The following is a 22,084-nucleotide window of genomic DNA, read 5'->3' as shown; positions in this document are numbered from 1 at the left end:
TTGGCAATCTCACCCTGCCTGCTGTTTCTCTGAGTCTTACTGGCCCTACTCTCTGGTTCCCCTTCAGCTAATTCACCTTTGCTTTTGTTCCCAACCCCCTGCCAAACTAGTTTAAATCCTGCTGTGTGACACTAGCAAACTTCACAGTCAGAATATTTGTGCCCTTCCAGTTTAGATGCAACCTGTCCTTCCTGTACAGGTCCCATCTGCCCCAGAAGAGATCCCAATGGTCCAGATACCTGAAACCCTCCCTCCTACACCAACTGTTTAGCCACATGTTGAGCTGCACTATCTTTCTATCCTAGCCTCACTAGCACGTAGCACAGGGAGTAATCCTGAGATTACAACCCTAGAGGTCTGCTTTTAACTATGTAACACCCTAAACTCCTGCTGCAGGACCTCATCAATCTTCATGCCTGTTGTTAGTATCAATATGTACCACGATCTCTGGCTGTTCAGTCTGTCCCTTCAAAATGCTTTCTGCCCATTCAGATACGTCCTGGACCCTGGCACCAGGAAGGCAACATGCCATCCTGGAGTCTCTTTCACATCTATAGAAATGCCTATCTGCACCCCTAATTAGGGAATCTCGTACAACTATTGCTCTACTCCTCTGCCCCTCTCTGCTTAACAACTGGTACGACTGCTTTGGCTGCTACTACTGGTAGTCCCTGATAGCCCATCTCCCCCAACAGTATCCAAAGCGGTATACTTGTTAGAGAGGGGGATGATCACAGGGGACTCCTTCACTGACTGCCTGCCCCTTCTGGTGGTCACCCATCTACCTGCCTGCACCTGCAGTGTGACCACGTGTTTAAAGCTCCTATCTATGATGCTTTCCACCTCCATGCTCCTAAGTGCATCCAGCTGCTCCTCTAATCTATCTGTGCGGTCTGTAAGGAGCTGCAATTGGGTGCATTTCCTGCAGACGTAGTCATTCGAGACATTGGAAGCATCACGGATCTCCCACATCTCACAAGTGCAACACTTAACCCCACTGACGTTTCAAGCACCAATTAAGTTATTTGAGAAAATTTATAAAACTCTTACCTTTACTTTTACCGTCTCACAGTGGCCTTTTTTTTTGGTTAGAGGAGGAAGGGAAACACTAATTAGTGTTTCAGGCTTATTGCTCCTTGATACCAGATCTTTCGCTTCCCACTTGGTAAATGTTGCTGGTCTGACTTCTCCCAGAATGCACCAGTGAAGTCCCTCAGCTGCTTCTACCAGATTAGGGGGCGATTTAATTGAAATGTTTCAGATCTTAACAGGATGGATGTGGAAAGAATGTTTCCTCTTGTGGATGATTCTAGTACGAGTGCCAACTGTTTAAAAATGAGGCACTGCCCATTAGGACAGAGATGAAGAGAATGTTTTTCTCTGACGGTTGAGTCTTTAGAACTCTCTACCTCAAAACGCAATGAAAGCAGAATCTTTAAATATGTTTAAAGCATAGGTAGATAGATTCTTGATAAGCAAGAAGTTAAAAGTTAACAGGTAAGTGGGAGTGTGAATTTGAGGTTACAATCCAATCAACCATGACTTCGTTGAATGGCGGAGTAGCTTCAAATGAGTGAGTATGCCTACTCTTGCTCTTAATTCGTATGTGCGTAAAAAAAAATACAGATATGAAAGATGAGGCTGAACTTTGGAGTTGTCAAACAATTGCAAACTCTTCAGATGAGTGAATTTATTATTGGTGTTTAATGGTACTGCGTTATAAATGTGATGTCTAAGGGATATATTGCTAATTGTCTAGTCAATTATTTCTGCAGGGTCAGGCGTGAAAATTAAATGTAAATTGCACTTCAAATAGGTTTATTAATAGTTTGTCTCAGTAAACAGCACAAATTTAATTTCTGAGCAGTAGGTAACAAAAACATAGTATAATACTGAGGAATGTTATCTGGAATGCTAACAGATGGTAGTGATAATTATGGCGTGGCTTCAATTTTTAATTGCTGTAAATAAACTAGACTTAAATTTCACAATGCTTTGTAAACTGATCAGGTGAAAAAGGATGAATTTCTCTGCTCCCCACAATTCACCATCCTTACTTGGTCACAATAAAGTTTAGTTTTTACAAAGATGTGCCTTTTTCTAAATCAGAATGCGTTTAACTGTTTAAATTGTAAGCAATAAGAAGCCAATCTGACAAGGTTTTCTTGAGTCAAAGCAAGAGCAAATTTATTAATCACTGCCGCAAAAAAATAATAAAAATGGGACATCAAGCATTTGGGTCTCATATAGTCATTCAGGCACACACACACGTATACACGCATGTTTATCACAAATAAGTGGAGTTACAATCTAATAAAAGTAAAAGAATATACAGCCAAGCATCCTGTGATTGCCCTCGATGCTTTGATTTTAAACATCAGGGTCGGATTTGGTTAGTTACTTTCTTGGATTGTGAAGGCTAATAGCATCAGGTCAGTTGTGGACAGGAAAACCTCCTGTGGGCCACCGCCTACCAGCCTTCCTCAGCTGATGAATCAGTACTTTTCCATGTTGAACACCATTTGGAGGAAGCACTTAGGGCGCAAAATGTATTCTGGGTGGGGGATTTCAATGTCCATCACTAAGTAACACCATGACTGACGAAGCTGGCCGAATCTTAAAGAACATAGTTGGTCAGCTGAGCCATTGGCAGATGGAGGGAGCCAGCAAGAGAGAAAACCCTACCTGACTTAGTCCTCACCTATCAACTTGTTGCTGATGCATTGGTCTATGACAGTATCGGTAGGAGTGACCACTGTGTGGTCCTTGTGGAGACAAAGTCCCTTCTTCACATTGAGAATGCCTTCCATTGTATTGTGAGGCACTATCCGTTATGCTAAATGGAATGGATTTCGAACAGAACTTGCAATTCAAGACTGGGCATTCATGAGGTGCTGTGGACTATCGGCAGAAGCAGATTTGTATTCAACTGCAGTCTGGATGGAGCATGCAATAGACAAAACTAAGTGATCCCATGACCAGTGAATCTGATCTAAGCTCTAGAATCCTGTTGCATCCAGTATTGAATGGTGGTGGACAAATAAACAACTAACTGAAGGAGGAGGCTCGACAAATATCCACATCCACAATGATGGGGGAGCCCAACACATCAGTGATTTGCAGCCAGAAATGCCAAGCATTTATGAGCGCAGATTTCCACAGGGCTGTTGCTTTACCATGATTTGATAAATTTTTTGCCCTGTGTTGATTGGTGGCCCTGCCTCAGAGAGAGGGACTCATGCAGGTTGTTCCCTTGGAATCCCCAGACTCAGATTAGAGAGGGGCTTTCCCTGGGATTCCTGGGGTGACTCTGATGCTGGCACTCCTGTGCTATTTTATCGCACTTCTCCAGCTGAGGAAAATGTGAGCTGCAAAAATTTGGAGTGCCCTCTGTCCCGCTCATTGTTCATCAACCAAATGTGGCAGGGCAACAAAGAGCATGATAAGGAGGCACTGGCATAGTGGTATTGTCTCTGGACTAGTAATCCAGAGAGCCAGAGTAATACTCTGGGCAGGATTTTATGGCTTCGCTCATCCCAAAACGGTAAAATCCCACACAAGGATTTCTGCATCAACGGGCCTTCCCGCAGTCTGCCCTCGCTTGCTCTGATTCCCATGTGTGTAGGGCGGTAACATTCCAACCTGGGTTTGAATCCCACCACAGCAGATGGTGAAATTTGAATTCAGTAAAAATCTGGAATTAAAAGCTTAATGATCATGAAACCATCATTCTAAAAATCCATCTGGTACACTAATGTCCTTTAGGGAAAGAAATCTGCTATGACTTCTCTCTTGGACCCTGATTCCACTCTCACTTTCCATGATAGACCCTGTGGACTCTACCATTGGATTAACAGTAACCATCTCCTCTTTATTTTTCTCCAAGGTACTTGTTCTCATTCAAACCTTATTGCGCCTGATAAGATTGACATAATGCCTTAGATAAAAACTTGGCTCACAGGTAGTGGCACTTTCTCTCTTACTTAAGTCTCCCTGCTTGATTAGACCTTTTGCCACATGCCCTACCCAAATAACTGTGGTCCTGACCTTGCTCAGCTGTCCACTCCTCTAAGACCCTCTCCTCCTTTGAGTGCCTCAATCTGTTGCATTCCGCCAGTCCTGGGAACAAGTAAAGTTTCTCATGAGAAATCCTCACTGCTTTCCATGCTCCTGCACCTAGCTACTTCTCATACTTGGTGACGTCAAACTCCATCTCAACAATTTTCCTAAGCCCACTGTCCCCTTGTTATCCTCCAAGCTCTTCCACCAAATTCACCCTATTGACCTTCTGCCATCTCACTTGTCCTCTCTATTGCCATCATCTCACTCACAGTTAAAGCTACCTCTGAACATTTCCTTGTACCCACAAACTTGTAACTCAGGGGTTAGAGTTCCATCAACTGAACCACATGACAAAGTATCCCAATAAAAACTTGGAAATTTAGAACAGAGAAAAATGTAGAGAAGATGTGCTTTCTCATTAAAACGGATTTACTTTGCTGTAGTTTGTAATTAACCTGCCCAAAGGGCAATCTGAGAAGGCAACATCTCTAAGTCCTATCCCCAAACCCAACATTTCCCATCTTATGATGACCAAGCCAACATTTCTTGCCCATACCTAATTGCCCATGAAAAGATGATGTTGTGCTGCCACCTTAAACCACTGCTTGACATGTTTTGTAGGAACCCTCACAGTGTTGTTAAGAAGAGAGTTCCAAGATTTTAACCCAACAGGGTGAAGGAAATGGGATATAATTCCACATCATGGTGGTTTGAAGGGGCATCTGCAGGTGATGATGTTCCCATCCATCTGTTGCCCTTGTCCTTCTCGATGATGAGGTTGCAGGTTTAGAGGATTCTGTCAAAAGGAGCTATGGTGTGTTGCTGCAGTGGATTTGCAGACAGTACACGCTGCTGCTACTGTGGTTTGGTGGTGGAGAGAGAGAAAGCTGAACATGGTGGATGCTTTGTCCTGATGGTGTCAAGCTTCTTCAGTGTTGTTGAAGTTGCACTTATGCCGGCAAATGGAGAGTATTCCATTACACTCCTGACTTGTGCCTTCTGATCAATATTAATCCCCAGGATGTTAATCATGGAGGATTTGGTGATGGTAGTATTATTGAATGTCATGGGGAGATGGTTAGACTCTGTCTTGATGATAATGGTCATTGCCTGGTGCGCCTGTTACTTGCCACTTTATTAGACCAAGCCTGAATGTTGTCCCAAGTTTTGCTACAAAAGGATACAGATTGCTTCAGTATTTGATGAATCATCAATGAAATCAATATAATGAAATCAAGAGCTGAGTGACGCTATTGAAACCTAAACTGAGCATCAGTCAGCAGATTATTGCTGGGTGCTGAGAAGCTGCCATTTGATAGCACTGTTGACGACAGACACTTGTCATCACTTTACTGATGATCAAAAGTAGGTAATTGCTAGGTCAGGTTTGTCCTGCTTTTTATGGACAGGACATACTGGGCAATTTTCTACATGATCCGACAGATACCAGTTGTGGCTGTATGAGAACATCTTGGCTAGGGATGCAGCTAATTCCGGAGCACAAGTCTATAATTCCTATGTATTGTTGGAGTGTTGTCACAGCCCGTAGCCAATATCCAATAGTGTCAGCCATTTCCTGATTTTTTTTTTTAAATTCATTCCTGGGACATGGACGTCACTGGCTGGTCAGCATTTATTGCCCATTCCTAGTTGCCTGAAGGCAGTTGAGAGTCAACCACATTGCTGTGGGCCTGGAGTCACATGTCAGCCAGACCAGGTAAGGATGGCAAATTTCCTTTCCTGAAGGACATTAGTGAACCAGATGGGTTTTTCCAACAATCGACAATGGTTTCCAAGGTCATCACTAGACTTCTTAATTCCAGATTTTTTTTTTACTGAATTCAAATACCACCATCTGCTATGGCAAGATTCAAACCCAGGCCCCAGAAGTTGAAGTTTCTAGAGGTTCTGGATTAATAGTCTAGCAATAATACCATTAGGCCATCACCTCCCCTATCATATGGAACAAATCAAACTGGCTGAAGGCTGACATCTGTGACCCTGGGCATCTCTGTGGACGTTTTGTCCATTATTTTGTCTGTTCTGTTAGCGAAACTGTCTTGGGTAAAAAGGTGGTGTATGCTATTGGATGTTTTTCTCCACAGAACTTGGGGGAGAAACTGGAGCTGCTTTTAAATGCTTACTTTTTAAAGGAAAGCAAATTGACACAAGATTTAAAAAAAGACAGAGGCAACAAGTTAAAATGCTTTTGAGCTGAGCTTCATCCTTGTTTCCTCAAAGACAGTAAATGATGAGCAATTCATTAACCTGTCGATCAATATACAGCTCAATCCCATTCTGTTGAAAATGCTAGGACCCAAGTAGGGGCAGAATCTGAGTTACATTTTAATGTGTTCATGGTGAGAGAGGACTATCAACTCCAGATAATAGTATACTAACCAAGCATGGAATTTAAATGAAGTAAACTTCTCCCCATTCAATTCCTTCACACAAGAGTTCTTAATTTTCACATAAAAGATTTCCAGGATCAGTTTCTTGATGCTTTGGAGAATGGATATGGAGATAGCAGCATGTTTTAGAGAATTACTGAATCCAATTTACTTAATAATGGTGACCTACTTCTTCAGAAACCTGATACTTGTTTGTCAGCATTCAATGCATTAAGTAGGTGCACAAATCAAACTGGCTGAAGGCTGACATCTGTGACGTTTTTAAATGCAACCAACTATTCAGTCACTTTAAACTGAAACATTTCTAGGTTTATGAAGAATAACATTCAGCAAAATGTTTAAAATTATATTTCAATACTTAACATCCAGATAAATGCAATTAACTGTTCAGTTACTTTAAAATGAAACATTTTTTAGTTTATGAAGAATATCATTCAGCAAAACATGTTAAAGTGTACTTCAGTGCTTAACATCCAGAAGATTAGCGATCAATCTGTATTGGAAATGAAGCAACGTAAAATTGAAAGCTGGCTACTTCTTGCAATAACTTCAAAGCAGATCCTTATTACAAATTGCATGATTTTTCCATTTCAACTCATGCTGCAAGATTAACATTTAGGGTTTAAATTTGATTACTGCACAGTTTCACCAGGATTTTCTGTGTGTGAATAGGAACAGATTCCACACGACATACACTAGAAATACTCTTACTGAAGCCCCTTCAATGGTTAAGCTCAAACTATGAGTCGATTCAATTTGTTTGTTCAGGTGGGACAGATGTGCTGTGAACCTTGGAATGCTATTGGACATACTTGATATCACAAAGCACATATCCCACATATCGATGAGTGCAGATGTGCAGTGCATCACATTGATTTCGGTTACATTTTTTTCTTCAAAATTTTAACCAGTTCCATCTAAAAACTACGATTGAACCTGTATCTATCATCCTGTTAAGGTGCATTCCAAACCATAACCACGTGTTGCATAAAAAGTTATTCTTCATGTTGCTTCTGATCATTTTGCAATCACCTATAGTGTCTGGATTCTGGTCATTGACTCTTCAGCCATTGGAAAGAGTTCCTCTTTCGTTACTCTATCTAAACCCGTCATGATTTGAATTACCTCTTTTAGTACTCCACTTCGCCTTGCCTGCTCTAAGGAGACCAACCCCAGCCTCTCCAGTTTATCCATGAAAGTGTAATTTCTCATCCCTGAAACCATGCTGGAAAAGCATTCTAGAAGAGGTGGAAGAAAGTAATCTTAATGGTCAAAAATATTTGGGAGCAGAAATTTATCTTGGGGTCAAATGGTTCAAAGAGAATCCACAGAGCTTGACTATGTTGTAATTGATACGTTGATGGAGTTAGAGTCAGCAACACAGAATCATATATAGAGTGGCTATACCACAGAAGGAGGTCATATAGGCAGTTAAATGGTGACTTATTTAAATCAATGGGGAAGGATGGTAGTGCTGATGAGGTTAGTGTGTATGTATCAGTTAATCTTGTCATAATAAATTATAAAAGAACAAGATAAAATGTGTCAAAACTTACAGAAAAGTAAGTTGATACTGGAATAAATTACAATGCCCATGAGGAACATTGGTGTAGACAAAGATTGCAGAACAGTTGAGACCGTTAAGGATGATTAAACAATAGCTGGTGAGACTAATATCCAGACTTCTACAATTTTCCATAATGGACTATTGTGCCAGGGTAACAGCAGGCCATGCTGCTGATTGATACAAGTCTTAATCATGCCCAGAATTATCTATAAAACAAGTTCTGGATTTTAATAATTAGCCTGGAGGAAGTTGTAACTGTGTGTGAGCACTCCCCCACAACATTGGAGTGAAATTTGGTTGTGATTCAATCCGTAATGTTTGCATTCCTCTGGAAGAAAAAAGGAGAGTAGAATTGATAAGGGACTGGATGATATATTTACTGTAGGAAGATGTGGAAGCAGAAAAATAAAATGGTACTTTTCTCCTTCAATGAGCTTTGCCACAGGGAAGTCAGATTCAGTTTTAAATTCACAATTCTCCACGTGATAAATTCTTGAATGCAGCACAATGTCAAGAAGAGAAGGCAAGTTGAGGCAGAAAGTTTTTCAAGTACAAACAGAAAATGCTGGATAAACTTGGCATTGAAAGGAAGTTTATCAACTGATTTTGAGGGGTGGTGGGGGGAAGAAGATGTGAGAAGTTCAAAATGTGATTCCAAGTAATTAATTTGGACACAATGATGAGGCAAGAATTCTTGCATCCAACATGAAGGGATTTGATAAGATGGATACTCAGCAGCTACTTGTGCAAAGGATCTTGGGATGTGACTATGGTCAAATTACTGCTGTCAGAGGAGATCTTTGCAGAATGCTTTTTTCTAATAACAAAAGGAGAGCGCGAATATATCAGTAATGCCTGTTTTTTGAGGATTGACTTCATTGTGCTTCAGAGTTACAGCAAAAGATTCCAATTTTTATTATCTGCTGATGCTGACTTTTTTAAGGAAGCCTACTTAAAAGGTTCAGTCTACAAATAGCTGCTTTTGTTAGCTGATCAACTCCTGCAGTTGACAGGCAGTGAAGAATTGGTATGTCATTCATAGAGTGCACCAAAAGAGGAAAGTTTATCAGTGGGGACTTTATGACAAGATAATGTAAATTTAAACTCGCCTCAAGAATGCTTTAGAATATAAATGCATGTTTTTAACATTTGATTGATACAAACTGTTTTTAAATACTTGGGAAAATGTGTCAGTAAACTATTTCTTCACATAAGAAACACAGAGCCACTAACTTAATGGTGTCAACAATGTTCTTGAATGAAGAATGAATGCCACTTACAGGCCTACTACACCTGTTACCTTCTTTTATTGATGAGTTCTGTTGAAGAAAAGCAATGTAACCATATCATTGTTACTATTTTTCTTGTTAGGAATATAACTGGTTGAACTATCAGCCAAAGGATATGAGTGAATCTGATGAAGCAAGAATGCTGGCTAGTTTGCGAAGACAGCAACTTGAAGAAATGGAGGATGATGGGAAGACAAACCATTTAAATGCGGTTCAGCTTGGTTACTGTGTCTATGGTGATGATAGCATGAGCACAAGCAGTGATGATACAAGCATCTGGAGTACCCAGCACACAGGACCAGTGAGTCTGACAGAATGGCTTAATAATTTGTTCAAATGTGTATTTACAGTTGGTTTTGCAGTTGTGCATGTTGTATGTATACAAAATGTCTACCACATAAGAACATAAGAAATAAGAACATAAGAACATAAGAAATAGGAGCAGGAGTAGGCCATCTAGCCCTTCGACCCTGCCCCGCCATTCAATAAGATCATGGCTGATCTGTCGCTGCTCAGTTCCACTTTCCCGCCCTCTCCCCATAACCCTTAATCCCCTCTCTTATCAAAAACCCATCAACCCGCGTCTTAAAAACATTCAGCGAGGCAGCCTCCACCACTTCAACGGGCAGAGAATTCCAGAGATTCACCACCCTTTGAGTGAAGAAGTTCCTCCTCAACTCCGTTCTAAACCGCCCCCCTTTTATCTTGAGGCTGTGCCCCCTGGTCCTACTGTCTTTTTTGAGCGGGAAGAGTCTCTCCACCTCTATCCTATCCATCCCATTCATCATCTTATACGTCTCAATGAGATCTCCCCTCATTCTTCTAAACTCTAACGAGTACAAGCCTAGTTTATTCAGCCTCTCCTCATAGCTCAACCCCCTCAACTCCGGTATCAGCCTAGTAAACCTCCTCTGCACTCCCTCCAAGGCCAAAATATCTTTGCGCAGGTGCGGCGCCCAAAACTGCACACAGTACTCCAGCTGCGGCCTCACCAATGCCCTATACGGCTGCAGCAAGACCTCCCTACTTTTATATTCAATCCCCCTCGCTATGAAGGCCAGCATCCCATTTGCCTTCCTGACCACCTGCTGCACCTGCAAGCTGGGTTTTTGCGACTCATGCACAAGGACCCCGAGGTCCCTCTGCACCGTCGCCTGCTGCAGTTTTTCGCCCTGTAAGTAATAGTCCTTCCTACCATTCTTCCTACCAAAGTGGAAGCTAGAAGGTGGTGCACTATCACCTTCTCAAGGGTAGCTAGGGATGGGCAAGTGTTTCTGACCTAGCCAGCAACATCCAAATCCTATGAAAATAATAAAAAAGAAGCTAGTCTCTGAGCGTAATCCAAATTTGACGACATCCTCTTTTCCTCAATAAACCAACCTTTGACCCACTATCCTTAAAAACTATGACTTCTCCCTTTCCTCTTCAAAGTTTTTGAATGCGCTGTTGCCTCCCAAATCCATGCCCACCTTTCCTTCTAATCAGACTTTTGCCCTGGCAACACCACTACAGTGGCTTTTATCAATGTCACAAATTGTATCACATGATTATAATGAAGGTAAAGTTTCCCATCTTTCCTCCTTAACCTGCCTTCAGTGGTTAATATGGTTGACTAGACCACCATTCTCCAATATCTCTCCAATGTCACCCAGGTGGGTGGAACTGCACTTGCCTGGTTTCATTCTAATCTCTTTTTAATTGTAGCCAGAGAATTACCTGAATCGGATTCTTTTCCTGCACCAGAACCTATATCTTTGGCATTCCTCCAAGGATCTGACCTTGCTTCCTTCCTATTTCTTATCTACATATTGCTTCTTGGTGACATCAGATACAACAACAATAACTTTATGTAGCGCATTTAACAGAATGAAAAACACTGTACTGAGATATTAGGCCAGGTGACCAGAAGCTTGGTCAAAAAGGTAGCTTCTAAGAACAGTCTTTTAAGGAGGAAAGGAAGGTAGTGAGGCATCGGGGTGTCAAGAGGAATATCAGGGTTTGGAGCTGAAGCAACTGGAAGCATTGTCACGAAGAGTGGTGCAGTTATGATCGGAATTATCAAGCCAGAATTAGAGAAATGCTGTTATCTTGGAGAGTTGGGGTTGAAGGAGATTACAGAAAGAGGGATGAGCAAGGCCTTGGAGAGATTTGGAGACGAGAGTTAGTTTCAGAATTGAAGTGTTACTTAACTGGAAGTCAGTGAAGGACAGAGCACAAGGGTGAAAGGGGAACATGACTTGCTACAAGTTAAGACATGAACAACAGAGTTTTGGATGGCTCAAGTTTACGAAGGTGGAATGTGGCATATGCAGCAAACAAAGCATTGGTTTCTGTATGTGGAATCTCTAACTCAGTGTCACCTTTTTGACCATTTTGCTGTCTCTAAATTGTCAGATTGCTTGTTAAACATCTAGTACTGGATGAACAAAAGATTCCTTCAGCTAAATATTAAGAACACTGAAGAACACTGGCCCAGATCTTTCATTCTCCAGATGGTTGCACCTCAGAAGCACCCTGGAACTTGCACTGGGGACCTCAGAGGTCCACAGGAAAGGACTACGGGGGAATTGTCTGGGAGGTTTTAACTTCCATTGGGCAATTCCCCGTGCTTGGAACCCTCCAAAACTCTGATTTAAATTTGGAGACTTTGGTTGGTTCAGTTTCTCTTAGCAGAATACTTCACAGGAAAAGTTAGAAGGATTAAAATCAGTTCTGACTCCTGAGTAATTATACTACTTAACCCCCAGAACACCACCAGATCACATCCCCCTCCCACACCCAAACATGACTATCACCCCAACCCTTCAGTTATCCCCCACTGACCACCCAACTATAACCTCCCTGAACTCCTGACCCCTGAATACCCTCATGACAAACACCCACATCCCATAACTTTCCCGATCACCTGATTTAACCTTCAAAGCCTGATTACTTTGATTTCCCTAATTCCCAATTAACACTTCAACTACCCACCTGACCCTCCCACCCCTGACTGTTTGACTATCAACACCCTTCCTCGACACCCCTTCATTGCCACTGCCCACTTGGTAGTGCTGTAAAGAGGGAGTGTGTATTCATTTCCCCTGATGATCCTGCATTGTACTGAAGGACTTCTCGAGCAATTACTCTGCACAATTCTTAGCTGGTCCGGTTGGAACTCCAACCTAAAATAAGTAACAAGGAGTGGAGTGGCAATCCATTTCCTCACCACTGGCTCTGCTCCTCTCCCTGAATGCTGCCTGAGACTGAACCAAACTGTTTGTAATTTTGATGTTACATTTAATCCCAAGATGATCTTCTAACCACGTACCTGCAGCTTCCCTATAACAGCCTATATCCATTTGCAGAACGTCCCCTAACTCCATCCCTGTCTTAGTTCATTACTTCTGAAACCCAGGCATTAACTGTTTCCAATGTTCTTTTGGCCCATCTCCCACCTTCCACCATCTGTAAATCTGAGGTCACCCAATCATTCATCATTCCTGTGCTCGCTTTCCTACATTGGCTCACGATTAAGAAACATTTCAATTTTAAAAATCCCATCTTTGTTTTCATGTCTTTACAAGCCTTTCTCTATCTGTGTAATTTCCTCCAGCCCAACCACCCTCTGAGATAACTGTGCTTCTTATATTCTGCCCTCTTCAGTATCCCTGTTTTTAATCAATCGATCAATGGTAATTGTGGTTTCAGCTGCCAAGTCCTTAAGTTCTAGAATTTCTTCCCTAACCCTATCCATCTCAACCCTTGCTAAAGTTATACCTCTTGGATCAAGCTTTGGTCATCTGTCCATGTATTTCCTTGGCTCAGTGCAAAGTTCTGTTTTGTAATGTTTCATTTTAGGATGATTTATTACTTTAGAGACATTATCTAAGCAAATGTTATTGCTATTGCTCTGTTCGTTATTCTAACAAGGTCTTATCCTTTGAAAATAAACAGGTTAATACCTCTGAAATAGCACACAACATTTAAATAGAGTTGTTAGTGTTTCAGAGGCTGAATAGACTGGGTCTGTACTCGTTGGAGTTTAGAAGGATGAGGGGGGATCTTATAGAGACGTATAAGATAATGAAGGGGATGGATAGGGTAGAGGTAGAGAGATTCTTCCCGCTCAGAAAGGACAGTAGGACTAGAGGGCACAGCCTCAAGATAAGGGGGGAGCAGTTTAGAACGGAGTTGAGGAGGAACTTCTTCACTCAAAGGGTGGTGAATCTCTGGAATTCTCTGCCCGTTGAAGTGGAGGAGGCTACCTCGCTAAATATATTTAAGACATGGGTAGATAGGTTTTTAGTAGGCAAGGGAATTAAGGGTTATGGGGAGAAAGCGGGAAAGTGGAACTGAGCCACTTCAAATCGGCCATGATCTTATTGAATGGCAGAGCAGGCTCGAAGGGCTAGATGGCCTACTCCTGCTCCTATTTCTTCTGTTCTTATGTTTTATGCTAATATGATAAACCATTATTTCTCCTCTTGTATGTAAAATGGATTATATTGATTACAAAATATTTTTTGCATTTTATTTTCAGTCTATTTTAATTTTAATTTTTTCCCTTTTCTGTTGAAGCTAATTCAATTCCCTTTTGTTTGATTTAAAGTGTTCTAATCCATGTAATTGTCATGTTATTCTTGATCCTGGTGTTTGCAATTGAGTAATTACAAGTGACTGCTAATCATGGCTTTTCAAAAAAAAATTGCACAGACATTCGTGCAGAGTTGTTGGCTTTTCCAGCACAATTCGCCTAAAATTGGCTTTTCCAGTACAAATGATTGAGCATAAACTGAGTTTTCACAATCTACAGTTCTGATTGTGCTGGAAGTCAGGCCTCCTTGTGCATAAAACCTGGGCTGTCCACGGACTAAATGAATCATTCTTCCCGTTTTAACAAGGTGTTATCTCATTGAAAATAAATAGATTGATATGTCTTGTTGAAGTTGCACAAAAAAATTGCACAGACTCGTCAATATTTGTGTGAAAATGATAAACTACAACTCCTGTTCTTATATGTAAGATGCGTTATATTCATTGTTTGCAAAATATTTATTTCATTTTATTTTCAGTCTTCAGGCTCTTAGCATTGTTCTTGCCAACCAGTACTTATGCAGAATTTCTTGCCAAATTCATTAGCATTTGCCGGAGCGTGAAAATTACCATAAATAAACAGAAAACAGAGTAAATATTGGTGCTGAAGAAAATTGCAGCCATTGCACCATATGCCTTATTTAAATCCCTATTTATTTATAATAATTAAAGTTTGAAGCCAAGAAAGTGCAACCATGAATCTTTTCATTTTAATATTACTTTTTTATGCCTAGAAAAGGTGTATAGTGCCGGCCTCAGTAAGATTAAATAAAAATAATTACCAAATAAATTCTTGTACAACTCCATAAATAATTGCCCTGGTTCCTGTTTTGTCATTCTTTATAACTTTAAATGTCTACCACAGAAAATCCAGTGTAAATTCTCCTTTGTGTGGGCACAGAATTGATGAGCATACCTCTAGCAGAAGGATCATTAAAGACCAAAGCATCTTAGATGCAGTGAAAAAAACAGTGAAAATCTATGTTACTAATGCCAAGATTTCATCAATATTTTGCTCGAAAGAGAAGTTGAGATTTTTGAAATGCAGAAATTGGCCAAAGCTGTTCATATTGGTTGGATCTTCTGGACTCACCAATGGCATGTTCCCGCTACAGGTTTCCTGGCAGCATGGGGTGGAATCAGTGGGAAATCCCATTAATGGTGGCGGCACTGAAAGATCCTGCCACAGGCCAACGGTGCCCTGCCTCCCACCAGGAGAAAGACGCCGTGGAGAGGCCAGCGAATCCGACCTATAGGCCCAGAAAAGTTTTTGCTAATTTGAAAAGCAAATTAGAAAGACTTGTCACATTCACCAAAACAAAACTGCTTTGTCAAGTAATCCAACATGATGCCAAAAAGTCATTCCTTATCCGGCCTTCCTAACAGATGCAAGGTACATCCTAAAATGGAGAAACATCTTTCTGCAGCGTGAGGCTTGTCATATGGAGTGAAAATGGCTTGTGGCCATTGCTGGCAAGGTCAACATTAGTTGCCCATCCCAAATTGCTCATTTTGGTTTAGAAAATGTTGTCATTTTAAGACATATCTGTTACTACTCCTTAGCTTGAAAAGTATAACATAAAATATGTAAAGTATGGCCTGAATTTTACGCTCCTCCATCAGCACCCGGGTGTTAGCGATGGAAAGGTGGTAGGACTGGAGGGTCTCAATGACATTATTGTTACTAGAGAGGCGGTGCTCGGCAGACTGGAGGGACTGATTGTGGACAAGTCCCCAGGACCGGATGGAATGCATCCGAGGGTTCTGAAAGAAATGGCGGAGGTGATAGTGGATGCCTTGGTGGTTATTTTCCAAACGTCGCTGGATTCCAGGGAAGTGCTGCAAGATTGGAAAACGGCTAATGTTACGCCGTTGTTTAAGAAGGGTGGCAGGCAAAAGGCAGGGAATTATAGGCCGGTTAGTTTAACGTCTGTTGTAGGTAAAATGTTAGAATCCGTCATCAAGGAGGAAATAGCGAGGCACCTTGAGGGGAATTGCTTGATAGAGCAGACGCAGCACGGTTTCGTTAAGGGGAAGTCGTGTCTGACAAATTTATTGGAGTTCTATGAGGAAGTGTCTAGGGCGGTGGATAGAGGAGAGCCGGTGGATGTGGTCTTTCTTGATTTTCAGAAGGCGTTTGACAGGGTACCTCACGAGGTTATTGCAGAAGGTTAGGGGGCATGGAGTTGGGGGTAGGGTGTTAGCGTGGATAGAGGATTGGTTGTCAAATAGGAAGCAGAGAGTAGGGGTTAATGGGTTCTATTCGGATTGGCAGTTGGTGACTAGTGGAGTGCCCCAGGGATCGGTGCTGGGGCCTCAGCTATTTACCATTTATATAGATGATCTGGAGGAGGGAACCGAGTGTATGGTGTTGAAATTTGCTGATGACACCAAGATTGGTGGAACGGCAAATTGCGCGGAGGGTGTGGAGAGTCTGCAGAAGGATCTAGATAGGCTGGGCGAATGGGCCAGGAACTGGCAAATGGAATTTAATGTTGGCAAGTGCGAGGTGGTCCACTTTGGTAGGAATAATGGTAGGAAGGACTATTACTTATGTGGCAAAAAACTGCAGCAGGCGACGGTGCAGAGGGACCTCGGGGTCCTTGTGCATGAGTCGCAAAAACCCAGCCTGCAGGTGCAGCAGGTGGTCAGGAAGGCAAATGGGATGCTGGCCTTCATAGCGAGGGGGATTGAATATAAAAGTAGGGAGGTCTTGCTGCAGCTGTATAGGGCATTAGTGAGGCCGCAGCTGGAGTACTGTGTGCAGTTTTGATCGCCGCACTCACACAAGGATATTTTGGCCTTGGAGGGAGTGCAGAGGAGGTTTACTAGGCTGATACCGGAGTTGAGGGGGTTGAGCTATGAGGAGAGGCTGAATAAACTAGGCTTGTACTCGTTAGAGTTTAGAAGAATGAGGGGAGATCTCATTGAGACGTATAAAGTGATGAATGGGATGGATAGGATAGAGGTGGAGAGACTCTTCCCGCTCAGAAAGGATAGTAGGACTAGGGGGCACAGCCTCAAGATAAAGGGGGGGCGGTTTAGAACGGAGTTGAGGAGGAACTTCTTCACTCAAAGGGTGGTGAATCTCTGGAATTCTCTGCCCGTTGAAGTGGTGGAGGCTGCCTCGCTAAATATTTTTAAGACGCGGGTTGATGGGTTTTTGATAAGCGAGGGAATTAAGGGTTATGGGGAGAGGGCGGAAATGTGGAACTGAGCCACGACAGATCAGCCATGATCTTATTGAATGGCGGGGCAGGCTCGAAGGGCCAGATGGCCTACTCCTGCTCCTATTTCTTATGTGAGGTGAGGCGAGTGTGAAGTAGCATGGATGGGCTTCCCACTGGACTCCCGTCTGCCCCAACTTCAACGATTTTATACCCGGCTTGGTGAGGTCATTGGATGAGTTGCCTGCCCTTGTTCCAATTGAAGCCCTTAAATGACCACTTATTAACCACTTAAGTGTTGTTCCTCACCCAGCTTCAATTTTTAGGTTGACGGCGGTTAATATGAGTTCCCAGGTATGGAGGAAGCCTAAAAAAAATTGGGTTTGGGACTTGATAGGAAGATAGCAGAGGTACCTCCATTAGAAGCCCTCTTTTAACTTTGGATGCACCCCACCCCCTTACAGTCTGGTAACTGTTAGAATTCCCTCTAAATTTGATTGGTTGGCAGCTGTGTAAGGTGGAACTTCTGTCCGTGTGAGAAACTAAATTCTGCCTGCAGCTCATTGGAGCGTGAAATGGTTGTCAGGTTGTCTTCATTGCCAACCCTTCAGATGGCAGGATGGGGAACCCCACCATCGTAAAAACTGTTACCTACATTTACCTTAGGAAGGACCTTGTATTTGTAGAAATGCATACTTTTAATATAACCAGGAGAGTAAGCCCAGGGTGATTTTGTTGACTGATCGACTTAAAATCAGTTGGAATGACTGGAACCATCATGAAGGGATTGGGGAGTTTAGTGTGTCTCGTATTCGTTTGATATACATTCATTGATATACATTCCCAAAAGTGTCTGAACCTGTGGTGATCCCTGAATTGTCAAGTGCTCTTTACATTGTCCAGAGACTAAAACAATCTCATGAGTCAGAAGTACTTTGTTTGTCTCGCCTGAACAGACTTCTTTACAATAGGCTAGCTCAGACTAGCTCTGCTTAATTAGGAAGGGCTGGGCACTGTCTTTGGAAGCAGCCAATATATATTGTTCATGGAGTTCCAAATGATATAATCAATATCGTTTCATGGTCTACTCATCATAAGACAGGCACAAAAAAAATTACTTCCCTACATTATAATCTTTATTGAGATCACAATAAACTTCCACAAACTGCTAGAGTTATTAACATCTAATTTTGTGCTGTGAGAAGAATCACATAAAAAGCAGCCTCCCATTTTGCGACATTAGATTTGTCTTTTCCCACTCTCCAGGCTTTAGTTCATTTTTTTCTGGGTAAAGCTAAAAGATGCAAGAATTTGTTTGAGTGAAATGCTTCTCAGTGGGGGGAAAAAAACTGTCATGAAAACAACCTGTGTACAACCATTCATCTGATGTAACTGACTGGAAAATGGAGCGCAGAACTGTAATCCTGGATTCCACAATCTTATTTGCATTATATGTCATTCTGATGGCTTGGGGCTAGTTCCTAACTGAGAAATGCAAGAGCTTCATTATATGTTAGTGCAGTAGTTCATATTTTACTGGGCATTTTGCCAGTGCAACCTCACTTACTAATAAGGTCCTTATAAGTTTCATCTTGACAGGCTGTGTTTTTACATAAAATGTTAGTCAAAGGCCAGTCAGCAACTTAAAGGTACAATTCAAACTGTCTTTCTTTGAGTGTTGATGAGTTTTTTTGTTTTGGAGCATTTATTTTCTTATTCTCAACTGTGTTTTATTTTTGTGTTATTTTGGCCTGTATGCATCTGGATAACCAGTGGGCTCTAGATTTGGCAGTACTGACCTTTTTCTTTATGGGGTCATATCTACACTGTTCCTGTAAAACCTTGCCTTTGAATGTCTCCCACTGATTCAGCACAGTTTTTCTTTCTAATAGTTGAACGCAGTCCACTCTTGTCTGCTCATTTCTCAACTTTATAAAATTTGTGTCTCTCAGTTTAGAGCTGTTCTATTTTTGTCATTTCCTATAATGATGCTAAATCTAACTATTATGGCTTCCCACTGCTACTTCATCCTCTTGCCAGCTTCATTTCCTAAAACTATATCTAGGGTTGCACTCCCTCTCATTGGGCTTGTTACATGTTGGCTAAAAATATTGTTCTGAATTTACACCATCTGTGTCCTTCACAATGTTCTACCCCAGTTGAGGCAGAGATTCATACTTGCACAAACCTCAGAGAAAATAATTCTCCTTATCTGTGTCCTAAAAGGATGACCCCTAATTTTTAAACAGTGCCCCCTTGTTCCGGAGTCAACCGCAAGAGGAAACATTGTCTCCGTATCCACCGTGTCAATAACATACTGGTTCTTTTGTACTTCAGTCAAGTCATCCTTCACTCTTCTAAACTCCAGTGGATATGAGCCCAGTTTGTCCAACTTTTCCTCATGTGACAGCCCATTAATTCCACATATCAATCCAGCAAATCTCCTCTGAACTACCTCCAACACATTTACATCCTTCCATAAATAAGGAAACCAAAACTGCACACATTCAAGAAGTGGTCTCACCAACTGACTGAAACATAGATTCCTTACTTTTATGTTCAGTTTCTCTCGTGATAAAGAATTGCATTTCATTAGCCTTCTTAATTAATGTAATGCTGTCCTTACATACTGTCATTTGTGATTCATGTATGAATCCCTCTGCACCTCAGAATTATGTAGTCATTCTCTGTCTAAGAAATACTCTGCTTTTATTTCTTCCTGCCAAAGCCAACAACTTCATATCTTCCCATATTATACTCAGATTTTTGCAGTCTGCAACCTCCTCTTCACCACATACTTTCCTGTCTATCTTTGCATCAGCTTCAAATTTAGCTACTATGTTTTTGCTCCACTCATCTATGAATTGTAAAAAGTTCAGGCCACAGCACAGACCCCTACAGGACTCTACTCACTACACCCTGCCAATTGAGCTACAAGAAGATATAGATGGAATAGTCAAATAGGCAGGTAAGTGGCAGATGGAATTTAAGCCTGAAATGTGAGAGGTGATTCACTTTGGAAGGAGTAATTTGACAAGAAAGTAGTCAATGAATAGTAGGACACTAGGAAGTTCTGTGGGACAAAGTGGCCTTGGCGTGTTTGTCCACAGTTTTCTAGAAGTGGAAGGGCATGTTAGTAGGGTGGTGAAAACGGCATAAGGGATACTTGGCTTTATCAACCGGGACGTAGATTACAAAAGCAGGGAAGTCATATTGGAATTGTATAGAACTTTGGTGAGGCCACAGCTAGAATACTGTGTGCAGTTCTGGTCGCCACATTATCGGAAGGATGTGATTGCATTGGAGGGGGTGCAGAGGAGATTCACCAGGATGCTGCCTGGGATGGAACATTTAAGTTATGAAGAGGGGTTGTGTAGGCTTGGGTAGTTTTCATCAGAGCAGAGAAAACTGAGGGGGCGACCTGATCAAAGTGTACAATATTATGAGAGACATGGACAGAATGGATAAGGAGCAGCTGTTCCCCTTAGTTGAAGGGTCAGTTGGGAGGGGACAGAGGTTCAAAGTGAGGAGGGGGGATGCAAGGAAAAACTTTTTCACCCAGAGGTTGGTGATGGTCTGGATTGCACTACCTGGGAGGGTGGTGGAGGCGGATTACCTCATGTCCTTTAAAAAGCATCTTGATGAACATTTGGCACATCATAATGTCCAGGGCTATGGACCAAGTGCTGGCAGGTGGAAATAAGTGGGAGTTCAGGTGTTTCTAATGTATTGGTGTGGACTTGATGGGTTGAAGGGCCTTTTTTGCACTGTATGATTTTACGAATTAGAAAACTGCATATTTATGCATTTTCTGTTTTCTGCCAGCTAGCCAATCCTCTATCTGTTCTACAATGATGTCCCCTAGACTGATGTTTTATTTTCCATAACACCCTTTAATGTGGTACTTTAGACATGTTTTCCAGAAAGCATTTGTTACATGCTCACCTTTATTCACTGCATATGTTGCTCCTTCAAAGAATTCCAGTAAATTGGTTAAAATTGTTTCCCTTTCACAAAACCATGCTGACTCTCACTGGTTACCTTGAGTTTCTCTAAGTGCGCAGCCATAACCTCTAATCATTGATTCTTACACCTTCCACTCAACAGATGTCAAGCTAACTGGCCAATAGCTTCTGCCCTTCTTGAGTAGAGGGATTATATTTGCTGCTTTCCAGTCTGATAGAACTTTCCAGAATCTAGCAAAGTTTGGAAAATTAACACCAATACCTTTACTATCTCTTCTAAGACCTTGGGATGAAATCCGTCAGGACCTGGAAACTTGTCAGCTCACAACTCCATCATTTAGCTCAGTGCCACTTCCTCAGAGATTGTAATTTCACCAACTTCCCCTTTCTCTTCCACCTCCCAATTTACAGCTATTACTGGAAAGTTTTTTGTATCCTCCGAGGTGAAGACAGAAGCATAATATATCCTCCTTATTTGCTATTAACTTCCCATTTTCACACTCCAGGGGACCAATGCTCACTTTACTTTTTTCCTTTTTAAATACCTGTAGAAACTGTTACTATGGATAAAATTCCATTTTTTCAGTAAAAAAAAGTAGCTGATACTGTTTGCATGTATAAGAGTGTCTGATGATTGCTGTTTCTGTTCCATTGCATCCCACGCAGAAGCAATACAATGTTTGAATGTTACATTGGAAGACGGGCTAGTTAGGCGGATTGACCATGCTAAATTCTCCCTCAGTGTATCCGAACAGGCACTGGAGGGTGGCAACCAGGGGAGGGATTTTCACAAATTCATTACAGTGTTAATATAAGCCCACTTGTGACACTGATAAATAAGATTGCTCCCCTGCAAGCTCAGGCTGCTACCAACATGGCTACAGATACCAGTGTTCAAACGGACTTTCAAGATGTCACAGCAGTCCAGTAACCTGGTCTCCACCTGATTAGTATTATTGTTGAGCTGCAGTGCTTGGGGAATGGCAATGACTCTGGGGAGCACAGAGTTATTGTTCTTTTTCAACATTCATCTTCCCAACATTGCGAC

General features: G+C 41.8%; 1 protein-coding gene across 1 annotated transcript in view; it reads left to right on the top strand.

Moving 5' to 3' along the window:
* Window positions 1–22,084, top strand: part of cfap20dc (CFAP20 domain containing) — a 339,085-nt gene that overhangs the window by 228,127 nt on the left and 88,874 nt on the right. The window contains exon 14 of the mRNA XM_080182992.1: window positions 9,412–9,630. Within this exon, the coding sequence (XP_080039118.1) occupies window positions 9,412–9,630 (219 nt within the window). The remainder of the gene's footprint in view (window positions 1–9,411; window positions 9,631–22,084) is intronic.

Source organism: Carcharhinus amblyrhynchos, chromosome 3, assembly GCF_965287045.1.
Source record: "Carcharhinus amblyrhynchos chromosome 3, sCarAmb.v2.hapA, whole genome shotgun sequence".
Taxonomy (NCBI): domain Eukaryota; kingdom Metazoa; phylum Chordata; class Chondrichthyes; order Carcharhiniformes; family Carcharhinidae; genus Carcharhinus; species Carcharhinus amblyrhynchos.
Note: the sequence above shows the minus strand (reverse complement) of the source record. Positions and strands in the feature narration are given on the sequence as shown.